Source organism: Linepithema humile, chromosome 8 (assembly GCF_040581485.1).
Source record: "Linepithema humile isolate Giens D197 chromosome 8, Lhum_UNIL_v1.0, whole genome shotgun sequence".
Lineage (NCBI taxonomy): Eukaryota > Metazoa > Arthropoda > Insecta > Hymenoptera > Formicidae > Linepithema > Linepithema humile.
Window position 1 is genome coordinate 3,723,913 of NC_090135.1, and position 15,028 is coordinate 3,738,940.

Below are 15,028 nucleotides of genomic sequence, written 5' to 3' on the forward strand. Positions count from 1 at the left end.
CAACCATTGTGACTGACGCGTAATTATTTAAGTTTTATTATCACGCAGTCAAAATGAAAAAATCGCCTAATACCATTAGAATGCATCAAATGTATATTAGCCGAAAATTTAAGGGAGTAACATTGGATCTCGCTGATCATAAAAACTTCCTCCGTTTTCAGCGAGATTTTGCATATAATTAAGGTATCTGTCTTCGCATTCGTAACACTCGGAAATCGGTTGAATCAACGCGAGGTAGCGATGGCAAATAATGCAATGTAATCTTGGGCGGCGACGCCCGACGGATGCGTAATGCCTATCATTTAAAACTACGAATAAACTTTTATATTCGATCGGCTCGCTAGCGATGCATTCGTTGCAAAGACGCTCTTTTGCCGTAGGATTCACGAAGCTGGTTTCACGAACGCAACTAGCTAAGGAGTACCTATAAAGATATTCCAATCGAGGCGACCGACAAACGTAACGTTTCCCCACACACATATCAATTATTTAGGGTTTGATTAATCAGATGGTTGATTTAATAAGCTGGTTATAACTAACGTACGTATTCCCGGCCCTCCGCCAAGTAGCACACTGGTAGGATCGGGAAGATTAACAACACTTCGTCCTTCTCGAGTTAATTGATTTGTTAGGCTTATAAAATGATTGAGACACGCGAGACAGTGACGCACTGGAAAAGGTTGAGATACGTTCTGGCCACAAACACGACACTTTGCTAATGGAACTATAGAACCGATATTCAAATGATGTCCGAGGACGTGTTCGAAATCATTGCGCGTTGGTTTTGATAAATCGTGATAACAATTGAGGCACAATATCGTGCCAGTATTTCTATTCAAGCACGCATTATCCAAGATACAGTACACGAAACGACAATTACAATTCGAGTCTGGACGCAAAGATGTTACTTCGGTATCTGGCATTTTCTCTTGCTCAGATTTTGACTTTAAACCTTCCCATGCAAATGAATTTGGAACGGAAGTAGCTATACTATGGGGGTTCTAACCCATGGGGCAATGAGGGGGGTGCGGGTGAAGAGGGGAAGAGGGGTATCGGATAACAGTGGAGGGGGTAATAACGTCATCGTTTTTGGAGGAGAGGGGGTAAATGTGGAGTGGTAGGGGTATCAGATTACAATAATTTCCGGAAGATAAGGATTGTTAATACAAATCGCGAGATAAGGATTCCCGGAAAAGATAAGGATTGTTTATTGGAAAGAGAACTGTTTACATCCTATGGTTTTTTTTCTACACATCAAAGTAGAGCGCCATGTTGTTGGAATCGCAATGTTTATAGTATGTAGGTTCGTGCAGGTTTACGGATTGCGTCATCGCTGTATTTTAGAACAAAAGCCCATAGCAACAGGCAGCCACGTCAACATTTTTCGGCGCCATGTTGTTAGATTTCAATTTTGTATGCAACAAAATAATTCCCGGAAGAGATAAGATGAGGATTGTTAATACAAATCGATAGTTTTAATCAGTGTCGTGTGCAACAAGCGGGTATATAAGGCCCGCGAAGAACGAGTGGTATAACAGTCGAAATGTTCATCGCGCTATTGGACGAACGTGACATTCTGAGCTTGTCCGCGGAGCAATTAGAAATCGTGCCGAAAGTGATTCTTATAAAAAACTTTGCTCGGTTTGTGGATCACGTGTGGGATAGGCTACCGGATCATTTAAGAGCGGATCCGGAAGTGCAAGGTTATCGTCGGTGCTCGTTGCACTACAACCAGTCGTGGCAGCGTGACCACATCGACGGGCCCCCACCGTACAGGAAAGATTGCACTCTGTGCAAACTGAAATAGGTAAAGTACACATTTTTAAAATATCTTTAATACACATTTTTCGAATGCGTAATAACTAATTGGATATTTTTTTATTTTAATAATTTTTATTTATTACAGAGATGGAAGACAGTCTCGCCTTACGAGAGGAAAATCTGAGTACTCTCACAGATTGGTTAACAACATGTCGGGAATGTAGAAGGAAGTATAAAAGCAGTGAGGAAATAATTGAAAAGTATACAACATTTCCTGCATTCATTAAACCATATATTCCGGATACTATATTTCGACAACAATTTATCGAATAGACGAGTGAAATTGACGACAGTGTACTAGAATATTCCGAGGAGGAATTTTCGACGTTTTTAATAGAATCTATCCTGCCGATATTGATGGAAAAGTTGTGCTCGTTATGCGCTCAGGATAGTCTAATATCAAGGATCTCTTCACACTATTATGACTACATATATTATATGATACCGAAGCAGTATAGATCAGCGATACTGGAAAAAATTAGAAAAATGCATCCAGAGAAGGTGCCGACATCGATACATTTGCACAAAGTACACACAACTCCTCAACATCAAACATCGATCGTACACATTTTGCAGAACCGGGAGAACGGAGTACGCAACACCTCGGTGCAAGAAAAGAATGAACAATGTTTTTGCAGAACCGGGATAACGGAGTATACAACACTGAACCATGTATGCGGAACTAATTATTTTTAATAAATATTATTTATCAATAAAATAATTTGAATTATTATTCCTGTGCCTCATCTTATTCACTGACCTATCCTACTGCGAGATAAGCGCGCGCGTCATGTTACACTACACGATAGAAGGAAACGAGCGGACCAGTGACTATCATTTTTTTTTCTTTTAATTGTGGCGAATAATATAGAGTGAATTATTTAAGTTATGCATTTATTCTAAACACCAATAATATACTTATGTTTTCTTCTTAATACAAATTATCCGCGGTAAAAATATAAATTTAATAGGAACTCTAATCTAAACTTAATATGTAATTTAAGGATGGTAGGTGAAAGGAGAAAAAATTGCAATAAGATTAGTATTAACAAATTTTATTCATATTTTTTTTCATCTATACGTTTTTTACAAAAAAAAAAAAAAAATTGTTTCAACCGAGCCTTTAACGCCTTTCACGATTACGAGGAGGGACGGGAGGCGCTTGAGTCGTTCTCGGACGAGGCTCGACCACAGCTATCGGCTTGTGGTACACTCCGCAATCCTTACACTTCTCGTATTCGGAATTTTTTCTATTCTGATCACGCTCCATTTTTCTATACTTTTTTCTCCACCGCGTGCACACTTTGAACTGATAAATTTCTCTCTTCCGCACACCTTATATACAGCTCGACGCAAAAACGTCAATTTCGCTGTAGTAATAAACGTTAAAAGACGTTTGATAGATGTTAAAAGTGGTTTAAGTAATGTTGAAAAGATGTACAAAAGATGTTAAAAGTTGTACGTAAGACGTTCAACAATACGTTAAAAGATATACGATAGACGTTCGATAGAGGTTCAAAGACGTACGATAGACGTTGAATAAATGGAAATATGATACGCTGGCCTATCGTCCTAGCGAAACCTTAGATCCACGATTACTGTTCCTCGAAAAGGAAATGCTACTGTCGAGCGAGTTATCTCGTCTTCGACATATTATTGTAAACTATAGTGGATATCGATACGAATGTTAGTTAGCGACGAATAGCTTAGCACCTATCGTCCTAGCGAAACCTTAGATCCACGATTACTGTTCCTCGAAAAGGAAATGCTGCTGTCGAGCGAGTTATCTCGTCTTCGACATATTATTGTAAACTATAGTGGATACAAATATCGATACAAATGTTAGCTATCTGTGAACATAATTAGATTATAATAAGATTTAGCGGCATCTTTGATGTAAGGGTATATAAGCCGGGATTAACTATTGCATCGACGTATTAACTTCTCAAGGCTCGAGTGGAACGTAGGAAATCATCCGGGAGCTAATTATTCGTTTTAAAAATGTCTAGTTTGCGGAAAATTATTGATTCGTGTTTGCGATTGGCGTGTAACTTAAACGGGCTATACATCGATAATTATTTATCATCGTTATCCGACAACGACGATAATAATTATGCGGTATTCGCAAAGTTTGCGGGTGCGTGCCCTAGTGCGGTGCTCGCGGTTTTATTCCGTTTGGGACATTTTTCGATTTATCTGCAGCTCTTGATTATTGCTGGCGAAATAATCGAGACAAGGCGAGCGTTCAACGACAACGAGGAAGAGGATGTGGGAGGCTATATCATCAGGCTGTCGAATTGCTATCATGGTGCGGTAAAAAATGGTAAGTTTCTATTTTTTTTTGTATTATGAATATTAAAACAAAGTTTTAAAAAATTAAAATCATTTTTTTTTTTGTTTTAGGAACGCTACAACATTCAACACCTAAAAAAACCATGGTGGTGGAGGGTGTGGTGCGTGGTACGCGTCAAAACCGTGACGAGCGAGCTACTCGACGTCTCGGGGTAAGACGTCGAGCAGATACCTCGCCTGAGGCCGGACCCTCGTGTAAGTCGCTGTATACATTATTTATATGAAATAACAGCATCGATTTTATATTAGGAAATTTTACAAAAAAAAAATTAATGTTTTAGCTCGCGCTCGAATTGTTCTAACGCCTGAGCTCGTCGATCTCGCGAGCGACGAAGCCGGACCCTCGTGTAAGTCGCTGCATACATTATTTATATGAAATAAAATAACAGCATCGATTTTATATTAGGAAATTTTACAAAAAATTTAATGTTTCAGCTCGCGCTCGAATTGTTCTAACGCCTGAGCTCGTCGATCTCGCGAGCGACGAATCGACGAGCTCACTTCGCGAGGAGGAGGAAGAGCAGGAAGAAGAATTACAGACTGAGGAAGAGGAATTACAGACTGAGGAAGAGGAATTACAGACTGAGGAAGAGGAGAGGTATTATGAAGGAGGGGATGAGGAAGGCTACGCGCAAGACGGATGGGGAATGGGTGACAGAGGTAAGAAAGATTGAAAATTTTTACAGTTACTTTTATGCTCGAATTTTATTTTTTTTTAAACAATAAAATTTTCACAGGATACAGCCCCCCTGTGATTTCTTACTCTCCCGATTACAATTATCAAACGGGGGAGTAAAGTAAAAAGAAGAAAATCGAGAGGTGAGTTGATTTAACACTACAAATTTTTTCGATTTTATATTTTCATACTCAAATTTTTTTAATTAATTCATTAATTTTTAATTTTGACTTTTTGCAGTTCAAACAGGTGGTGGTGGAGAAGAAGAGTCGGAGGAAAACTTGGTCGGGCGAGGTTCCTGCGGCGCGCTTTCGAAGTCGTCGGTTTCGCCAGTCGATTCCTCGCGAGGAAAGAACGGTGGAAACGAGGCAAGCGGAGAGATATCGATGCGGCGGCGGTGGAAAGGCGTCGGAAAAACATTTTTTATACAATTGAAAAAATTCTGTTCGCTCAAATGTACATATATTTTTTTAGTTTTTTAATAAATATTATTTATATTAAATAAATTAATTTTTCATTTTTTTTTACCAGACTCTTTCCCCATCCTATTCAACGTCCTATTTTACTGCGAGATAAGCAATAGACCATATTATATGGTGGATTATGTGATGGGTAAAAGGTGGAATAAAAGTCATACGAGTGTGATACACATCATTTTATTAGCATAAATCATAGTTGTTTTACACGTTTGTTACGCTCAAACCACCACTTGTACAATTTGCAAACATTCCGCATAGCGCAATGTCTCGTGTGATACGCGCAGCGCAAGGTTCCGATTACATCCAAGTTCGTCAGGCGTGCGATATCTTCGTAATCCGCATCTATTGTTTCAATCTCTACATCATCTTCCAAAATCTCGCACAACTACTTTTTCTTCTCGAGTCCTTTCACGTATATCAGAGACGGTTCCGTACCAATGGCATTGTTGATAAGACTTTTCATCTGACTGTACGAGACGTGTCCATCTTCCCATCGGAAGCCGTGGTGGTGTATCCGTAACCAACACGCCAGCGATTTTTCCGATTTCGTCAACAGATACCACGGTACGTGTTCACGAAATACGTAATGAGATAACGTTTCGCCATCGCGAAGTACCGCTACCTCTTTCACGATAAAAATGTTGTTGAACGCGTAACCTTGCAGATCGACGAAAATTGGTACGTCAGACATCATCGTCGACCGTCGGAAAACTGACATGTCCGCGTACGCATCTCCAATTTATAACTTTTCACACGAGTCTGCGCACAATGTTGTTCAGCGGATTATATTCGACCATTCGATCGTGTATAATGAGACAATAGGCGGTGGTGTTGGCCGGTATATTTTCCTTACAATCAAATTCTATTCGCACGTCAACGGTGGCGCTCTTGACAGAGTCGTTTTGTCGCGAACAATCTATGACTACGAACGGACCGGCTTTCGAGAATTCATCGATGTCCAAATATGTATCGTCCTGTCCATAATAAGCTTTGCGGAAACGCGCATACATATTGTACAGTATAGCGTATCGACTCTTGTCGAAATCCAAATTCATGTCGTCGTACGGATAAAAATCTGAATTCAGATGCAGTCTCACATTGGTGAGTTTACAAGCGTCAAATTGCGTAGCGTTTTCAGACAGTACGTTTTTTCGACCGGTTTGGAGAGCAAAGATTACGTATCGCGGTTTTTCCAATTGCGTCGCAGCTTTGACCGCCCAGGAATGCTTCGTTGTATTCTGCAGCAGAGGAAACTCGTACAGATCCCACGAACGGAAGCACACGCTCAGATATCTTCCGCTTTCCAAAGTTCGAAGAAGAGACAGCTTGTTGACTTCGCTCAGAGATACGTGAGGCATTCGCCACTGTATCTTGAGTAGCTCGATCGTCGGATTCGCACCGGCTCGTCCAACGAGAGAATTGTTATCGTTGCGCGATCGTATCAATACAAGTTCGTGACGAGCGTTGATTACAATCCGTTTGTAGTCCTCGCAGAATCCTAAAAGAGTATTGAGCGGAACGCAAAAATTAAAGTTTCCATCGAGCAACGAATATCCATCCGGATTCCACGATGCGTATTTCAGCGTCTTGCTCTTCTCCGTCGTCAGCGATACATAGTTTTTGATCGTGCTCGTTATTCCAACGTTTCTGTTACGATCGATTTCAACTCCGTCGAGCTCGTATCGCATTTCATCAAACATGAACGCGACACAATTATTTCCCATTATACACACGTTATCTCTATTCTCATCGGCAGAAGTAACGAGTTTTCCTTCAACGTAGAGAAAACTCTCACACGGTAACGTGTACAAATCCTGTTGCTGTATCGGTATTCGTATCTCGTCGCTGTGTCCCAACGTCGTGTTAGCGTACGGATTGTACGTGTGCATCTCATATTTCACGATACGCTCGTCGAAGACGGGCTCGTCAGCGATGTCGAGTATATCCATCTCTTTAAACGTTTCTCACAACGAATCCCAACGATTTTAAAAAGTTTACGTTTGTCGTACTGAGCCTCTTGAATGGCGATGTTTTCCCAATTTTCGTTGTTCTCTCAATCACTCGCTGTTCGTTCAACACGAGCATTTCCTCGCACCACGTCGCCGCAGGTGCAGTCTGATGGTAATCTCCTCTCCGCGAAAATCGATCAATCGTCCGTCTTGATCCACCACACGCAAGGTGATATCGGTAACGCTCCTCGCGATGACCGGAAGGTAAATGATTTGCGCCGGTGTTTCCGAGACTTTATATCCCGGAGGCACGTTCGGTGAAAATTCGTGTATCGTGTGCACCGACCTGTCGTTGGCGTACGCACCCGTGGTTATGCTGCATTCCACTCGAATAATGTTTACGTTGACGATGTTTACCGAGGAATCTGATTCGTGCAACTTTCTCGGTTCCAGTATACGACCCGTCGAAAATCCAAACAGCGGTCCGATGGTATTCGGTTTGGCGAAATTTATTCGAAAAGCGCACATGATTTCACTCTTCATGGTATTAACGTTGGGACGAAGTGACAATGGATAATCTTGCTCTTCGCTTTTTCCTCGTTTTTGCAGTATCGCGCGTTTCAGATAAGAAGCAATGGCGTCCAATTCGTACGATCCTTCGGGAATTGTAATTTCTTCGTCATTGTCGTCGAAATAAAATTTATTGTTCGCTACCGTCACGTTCGGAATCGTGTTGTAGGTCTCCATCGTGGTTAGGCCGAGCTCGTAGTCCCCATCGCTCAAGTCTATCGGTGGAAAATAATCCACCGTGAGAACGCTGCTTTTACCGCTTAGAGTGAGCGTCAGCGACATTGTCGAGATTCCATCGACGACTGATGTCGATCGATGGTGGATCGATTTTTATATCTATTTTCTGAAGGAACAGGAGGCACAATTGTCCGCAGATCGTTTGATCGTACGTCTGGTAGACCGTACGATTGTACGTTATCGTTGTATCGGTGTCTCCGAGGTAGCGTGTAAGCTCCTTCGGCGGTTGCAAATTGCCAAAGCTGTCAAAGTATACGGCGCGATCGCCTCTCTTGGCGTACGCCACTCAATGCGTGCCCGGCCCGTCGACATCGTCCAAATTCACGATACCGCTCTCATTTTTATGTATCTTGTCGGGTAAAGCGTTACGCATGTAGACACCTCGGAAATACGGTATTCGCATACGCTTCGCTATTTGTAACAACTGTAGATTGGTGGTGGCACCCGTGGGCATCTCTATCGTTTTTTCGACGTTTTTTTTTTTCTCTTCAATCCTTTGCCCCGCTTGTACGGAGCGAGATAAATCCCCCGTCCTTCCATTGCTTTATTGTGACGTTTCGTCTCTTCGAGTTGTCGTCGCGCGGCCTTAGAGTCGTTCACCGCCTTTGCAACACCCGCCGCTCCACCGGCAAGCGAACCGATGACTCCCAAGAGCGGTAACAACGGTAACATACCACCGCGTTTCGCCGTCGGAAGCGTTCTCCTCTTGGTCTTCTTTTTTCTCTTTGTCATACCCATCCCCAATTTCGTCTTTGCTTTCATAGCAGCCCATACGGCGGTAGCAGCAGCCCTCTCACCGAGAGTCGCGTCCGCAGCGGTGATCCGCACCCGCGCTTTATCGGCGAGAACGCGATCGGCTGCGTGGCGGTCCGCTGATTCGCGGTTTTGCGAGTACGCGATGTCGTGATCGCGACACGCCGCGTCCAACGGATTGATACCTCGATCCCCTCGCGCGAGTCGTTTCCGCAGACGAGTCCCCGGCCCGCAAAATTGGTAGCCGGGTATATGCAGCTCCAACGGTAGTCGATTTATCACACTGTTCAGTAAACCGGCACCCTTGTATCGTTTCATAGAGCGCGAATTCTAACGTATCGCGTGTAAATCATATTTCCAACTGAGGTGTGTTTCGACAGCGCTCACCTATAAATAGGAGGCGCGTATCGATCATTAACCAGTACCGCTCTTTCCAACAACCGATGCTGCGCACTCGTCGCGTAATAACAAGGATGAGAAAGAGTCTGGTAAAAAAAAATGAAATTTGTACAACAACCGTACACGATCCGTGTGAAAAACATGGATGATAAGACGCAAGGGGTTTGTGAGAAGGCGTGCAGACACGGTAAAATGCTGCCAAACACGATACGCGGTATCATTTGCGGTCCCTCGAATTGCGGTAAAACCAATGTAATGATTAGTCTGCTGGAAAGTCCGAACGGTGTACGTTTCGAAAACGTGTACGTGTACTCAAAATCGTTGAATCAACCAAAGTATCGATATCTCGAAAGATTGCTCGGATCGATCGATGAAATCGGCTACTTTACATTCTCGGACAACAACACAATTGTACCGCACAGCGAGGCGTTACCGAATTCCGTATTCGTCTTCGACGATATAGCGTGCGACAAGCAGAATGCGATACGTGAGTACTTTGCTATGGGTCGACATTCGAAGGTCGATTGTTTTTATCTATGCCAAACGTATGAAAAAATACCGAAACATCTCGTGCGCGACAACGCGAATTTACTCGTAATATTCAAGCAGGATGGAACAAACCTTAAGCACGTCTACAACGATCATGTGAATACGGACATGACGTACGAAGATTTCGGTACATTGTGTCACGCATGTTGGCAGCACAAGTACGGATTTTTAGTGATAGACAAGGATAGTGCGATTAACGATGGACGTTACAGACGTGGTTTTAACGAGTTTGCGGTACCGCGGAATGGTTAGTTGTTCTCGAGACGTTGACGATGACGCTTGACACGAAAGATATCGACGAGAGGGAGAAGATCGCGAAGGAAATCGCTCGTACGAGCGAGTCGATTCGCAAGAAGCATCGGACGTTGAAGACGGGTAGAGTGGAGCAAGAGGTGCAATTGGAGAAACGGTTGAAACCGATCGTAGAACCGTTGAAACGAATCGTCGAGAACATCAAGAGTGACGATGATTCGGTTGACGATCTCGAGATTAAAAACGAACCGGACATCAAACGAAAGCGGACAAGCTCTGAGAAGAAGAAAATCAAGCGTACCTCGTTGACGACACCGATGCGGACCCCATTGACGCCACCGATACAAGCCTCGACTCCGTTCCAGCCGCAAAAATTGGTGTTTGAAGCGCCGACATATTTACCGACCGAAAACGTGTTCGAAACCACGGACCCGTCTTTCGTAACATCCGTGAGACAGACGATGCAAACGTCCGATGGTCGGGAAGCTCTGTACGGCCAAATGGGTCCGCTGGGTCAAGAGTACATCGGGGAGCTCTTGAGCGGTGACAAGAAGAGAGGGATCGACAACGTGTACGGCGTATACTTCAACGATGCGGGAACGTTTCTCGGGGACAAGACCTTCGACATTGATAAAGACGACAATGTGATCGTGGACGGTGTGAAATACGCTGGCACACCCGGCCTGTTTGAATTAATATTCAAAAGACTTCCCGACGATACGCTGTGTACGGAGGATGACAAACAAAAGTACAAGAGCATACTACTCGCTACTAACGCTCACAGACGCGGTCATAACGCGCATTTACCTGTTTTGGGAAACAAAGGATACAAATACAAACATATCACACCTCTGATATCTAAGAAAGGTGGAGGTGTTGCACATCTCGACAAGAGAGGTGTGGGTCGCACGTTACCCAAGTGTAACGTACCACAGACCATGACTGTGACCGACAACGCGGTCGATTACGTGCACTGGGATGATCCGAACGAATTGGTGGATCGCCTTCGATTACTGGACGCCTCCCGTCAGGCGGGAAACAACGCGCACGATAACGAGTTTCTCTCGATTATCGAGGAACTGCGCGAAGCCGGTCTGATTATAAATTGATCACAGCTTTTCAACTATCGCCAGTATTGCTCGTGTGATGCTACAGGAATGTCTATCAACAAATTCGGACTACAGTTAGGAGGAGGAAGCGTCAGGGTGACGAGACAGAGCGGCGGAGTCTCGAAGAATTACGTGCGCGAGAATTGTCTCTGCAAGGATGGTGAGGTTTTCAATGCCAAGTCACGCGTGATCAGACATCTCGCCGACCCTGAAGCGGACACCGACGCTGTCAACAAGCTGCATCTGGATCATCACCTCAAGCTTATGAGCGATCGTGCGAATCGAGATCGTATGCTCTGTGAAAATTTTAAGCGAGAAGTACTTTCGCGACTCGAAGATTCGGAGAATACCGAGCGGACCTGGAAGAGAGACCACGACGATTACATCGAGACCAGATACGTGGCGTTGGAACGACAGATTCACGATCTGAGAGGTCTCCTCGACGAGAGTGTGGCGCTACTCGATGGAAGAGCACAACTTTTGCATCAATATCGGTAGGATAGATTCTTTCAAAAACACCGAAAATTCCTCCTCGGAGTCTTCTAGTACACTGTCGTAACAAGCTGCAAAAATTTCATCGAATACTACGATGATGCGATGAAGAAGAAGAAGCAAAACGAATCACAATGAGCAAGAAGGAAGCGGTGAGCCTGGAGAGGAGATCGCTCGTGGACGAGCTCCACGCACCGGCGAGAAGAAACTTTACGCGTCGGCCAGTCGTCGTGAAAGGATACGACGATTTGTGGCAGGCTGACATTGTCGAGATGAGACCGTACTCGCGATCCAACGGCGGCTGCAACTACATTCTAACCGTTATCGATGTGCTGAGCAAGTACGCGTGGGCCGTGCCCTTAAAGACCAAAGGTGGAATCGAAACGTCCAAAGCATTTTCCGCGATATTTAGGGAGAGAATTCCGAAAAACTTGCAGACCGACCATGGAAAAGAATTTTACAACAGAGATTTCCAAAATCTTGTCAAGAAACACGGCATCAATCATTATTCGACATACTCGGTCATGAAGGCTTCGGTGGTGGAACGATTCAATCGCACGTTGAAGAACGAAATGTGGAAGTTTTTTACGCTCGCGGGATCGTACAAGTGGATCGACGATTTACCGCGATTGGTCTCGGAATACAACGGTCGTAAACATCGTACGATCGGTATGCGTCCGATCGATGTCACTCCCGCGATCGCAAAGGGACTCTTGAACACCGTGTACAGTAACATAAAAATTGCTGCACCGGCGAAATTCAGGGTGGGTGATTCGGTGCGCGTGAGCAAATTCAAAACTGTATTCGAGAAAGGATACACGCCGAATTGGTCGACGGAGGTGTTTAAGATCGCCACGGTGCAACGTACCAATCCTGTGACGTATCTGATTAAAGATTATCGCGGAGATCAGGTCGCGGGAGGCTTTTACGAGCACAAATTGCTCAAGACCGCTCAACCCGACGTTTATCTCGTGGAGAAGGTGTTGCGCCGAAAGGACGATAAGGTGTTTGTAAAGTGGTTGGGATTCGACAATTCGCACAACTCTTGGATAAATAAAGACGATGTATTGTAATAAACTGTGTATATTTTACATTGTATTATGATAAACTATTATACATATATATATATATACAATGGTGTTCTTTATTACTACAATATGTTACAATATATATACATTTAAAAAACTAATAACAATAATACATAAAATATTAAACTATATAAATTACTACGCATTATTTACAAATGTATCTCGCGATGTCCCCATGGTAGAGTGTCGGTGGAACCGGATACGACGTGCCGCTTATCGTCGTACGGACTGAGCGCGAGCTTCGACTCCGACACGGTGTACACCTCGTGCAACTTTGAGCGGATGCACGATTGACGCCGCGTCAGCTCGATTTCGGCGTTGAGACACCGAGTGTAATCGTCGAACGTTATCGTTCTAGCGACTACACTCTTTTTTACACCTTTAACCTTTTTGGTGTCTTTTTGACCGGTGACTCTCAACGCGTACATCTTCGCTCTCAGTCCGACAAATTCCGTCATGATCGCGCCGTTGTTCTCGTCTTTCATCAGACCGGGTACTTTCTTGTTGGCGCGCGGCATACCGTAAACGTTGTCCTCGGAGTAGTCGCTCGTGTCGAATTTGGATATATCACGTTTCATATCCCGATACGCGTCCTCGCAGTGCAGAAAGTATATCAGACTGTCGGTATCGGTGTACATAATTTTACAATTGTCGCGGTAGAGAGGCGCCATGTACTCGTAGTGAAACTCGTACAAGCAGGTCTTGGATATGTCGAGGATGCACATACCCACGTAGATCGGCTTGTCGAATTTCACTTCGAGTTTTCGCAACTCTACGGCGATCAGATCCTCCGAGAACACGCTTCGGCTGTGGAAATTCGGTTTCGCGATCATAGCCTCCGCTCCGTACCGTCCCTCCCACTGTGTAACGAGTCGTACATCCGTGTGATTTCGCACATTCTCCATGGTTTTGCCGAAAACGGCGTTGTTCATCAATTTGTATAAATTTTTCTCGAAATCGTTTGTCGCCCGTGTCCGAAACTGTGTATTTAGTTCTATGTATCCGCGGAGCCACGGAGATTGCGCGAATTGCAGTACGCGGTGAATCTTTGCAATTCGCAGACCGTGTCGCACGCATTGCTGCAGATTACGGTAGTGGATGACATAACGCTGCTTATCGCACAGCGTGGCGAGTAATTTGATCTCCCGCTTGCCGGGCGGCTTATCGCGCGTCGGGCAGAACGGCAGATCGGAGTGCGCGTCGTGAAGATTCACCGGGTACTCGAGATCGACTTCCAGCACATAACCGGTAGCCGAATCGGATGCAACGGACATTACGTTAAAGTTTTCGACATCATCGACCCATCGAAATTTGGCGTAGGGCAACGGTTGACACATCGCCCAGCCGTACAAGTTGTTTACATCATAGTACATTAGGTACGACGACGGTTCCGATGGGTCGTAGGATGGCATGTATTTGTTGTTGGCGGCGGCGTATCGGTTGGAGCATTGGCTGAGACCACCGCGTATACCGCGCTCGACAAACAGTACCATATCGATGTCCGTGAGCAACTCGAATTTTACACACGTGTACTTCAACATAGCGTCCCACGTGTATCCCGGTAGAGTGTAATAATGAGCGGGATCTAAACCGTAACTCTTTATAGACATGTTTCGAAAATTTTCGAAAATATCCGCCAACAAAAGAACGTCTGTTTTTAGATACAAATCGCTGTATTGACCTAGATCTTCGATCGAAAAAGTTTGCCAGACGTTTGTCGCGTGCGCGTAATCACTCTCGGATACCGTTTCTCCGGTGAGCGAGCTGTAAAACGATTCGCGCGATGGCAGGCTTGTGTCCCGGAGCTTGTCGACGCTGTCGACGTACTCGTAGGGAAACACACCTTTCCGAGTAAGCAAATTGAAATGTTCCGCGGATAAATGATTGAATTCCGATCGTGTAATCTTTAATTCATCCACAGTTAAATATGATGCCAATTTGTCGAGACTTGTACTGAGAAATTTAAACGAATCAATAAACCGTAATTTTATACACAATTTTGATTTTTGATCCATGGTATCTTTAACATTTTTTGTAAAAGAAATGTATCGCTCTTTCGTCAGCGGTAACAATTCGACGTTGCCTTCAAAGGCATTGGCAACGTCTTTAATAATGAAATGCGCGTCGTAACCGGATAAATTGTGAAATATCACCGGGATAACGTGGGAGTCTTTGTAATTTAGATTGCACGACGAGTGCGCGGCACCGCGGTAACGCCCGGTCAGATGACAATGATCGCGCACCCGCGTGTCGTCCGGCGTAAACGGTTTCTCGCACACGTGGCACGTCGCGGTGCTACGGA

General features: G+C 44.4%; 3 protein-coding genes across 5 annotated transcripts; 2 read left to right on the plus strand and 1 right to left on the minus strand.

The window, feature by feature from the left end:
* Window positions 1–393: 393 nt before the first annotated feature.
* Window positions 394–5,204, plus strand: LOC137001423 (myelin transcription factor 1-like). 3 transcript variants are annotated; one of them, XM_067360234.1, is made up of 5 exons: window positions 394–4,368; window positions 4,455–4,520; window positions 4,609–4,833; window positions 4,911–4,992; window positions 5,090–5,204. In XM_067360234.1, exons 1-4 carry the CDS (start codon window positions 4,257–4,259, stop codon window positions 4,967–4,969), a joined length of 462 nt encoding a protein of 153 aa, XP_067216335.1. In that variant the 5' UTR covers window positions 394–4,256; the 3' UTR covers window positions 4,970–4,992; window positions 5,090–5,204. The 3 variants fall into 3 exon arrangements, with proteins under 3 accessions (XP_067216335.1, XP_067216336.1, XP_067216334.1); XM_067360235.1 differs by having other exon boundaries at window positions 394–1,807; window positions 1,907–4,368; window positions 4,911–5,204; XM_067360233.1 differs by having other exon boundaries at window positions 4,911–5,204.
* A 4,576-nt stretch (window positions 5,205–9,780) lies between these two features.
* Window positions 9,781–11,175, plus strand: LOC137001773 (uncharacterized). Its single transcript, XM_067360918.1, has one exon. The coding sequence runs from the start codon at window positions 10,058–10,060 to the stop codon at window positions 11,144–11,146; it is 1,089 nt and encodes a 362-aa protein (XP_067217019.1). The 5' UTR covers window positions 9,781–10,057; the 3' UTR covers window positions 11,147–11,175.
* Window positions 11,176–12,875: 1,700 nt separating this feature from the next.
* On the minus strand, window positions 12,876–14,138 carry LOC137001772 (uncharacterized). The gene has a single exon (XM_067360917.1). It carries the CDS (start codon window positions 14,136–14,138, stop codon window positions 12,876–12,878), a length of 1,263 nt encoding a protein of 420 aa, XP_067217018.1.
* Window positions 14,139–15,028: the final 890 nt, after the last annotated feature.

Bases quoted from the DNA above. Each gene is read 5' to 3' on its own strand.
- LOC137001423 (XM_067360233.1), top strand. From the start codon at position 4,257: ATGGTGGTGGAGGGTGTGGTGCGTGGTACGCGTCAAAACCGTGACGAG. The intron at 4,369-4,454 runs GTAAGTCGCTGT...TTAATGTTTTAG, and splicing joins GCCTGAGGCCGGACCCTCGT to CTCGCGCTCGAATTGTTCTA. The intron at 4,521-4,608 runs GTAAGTCGCTGC...TTAATGTTTCAG, and splicing joins CGACGAAGCCGGACCCTCGT to CTCGCGCTCGAATTGTTCTA.
- LOC137001773 (XM_067360918.1), top strand. From the start codon at position 10,058: ATGACGCTTGACACGAAAGATATCGACGAGAGGGAGAAGATCGCGAAG.
- LOC137001772 (XM_067360917.1), bottom strand. From the start codon at position 14,138: ATGCCATCCTACGACCCATCGGAACCGTCGTCGTACCTAATGTACTAT.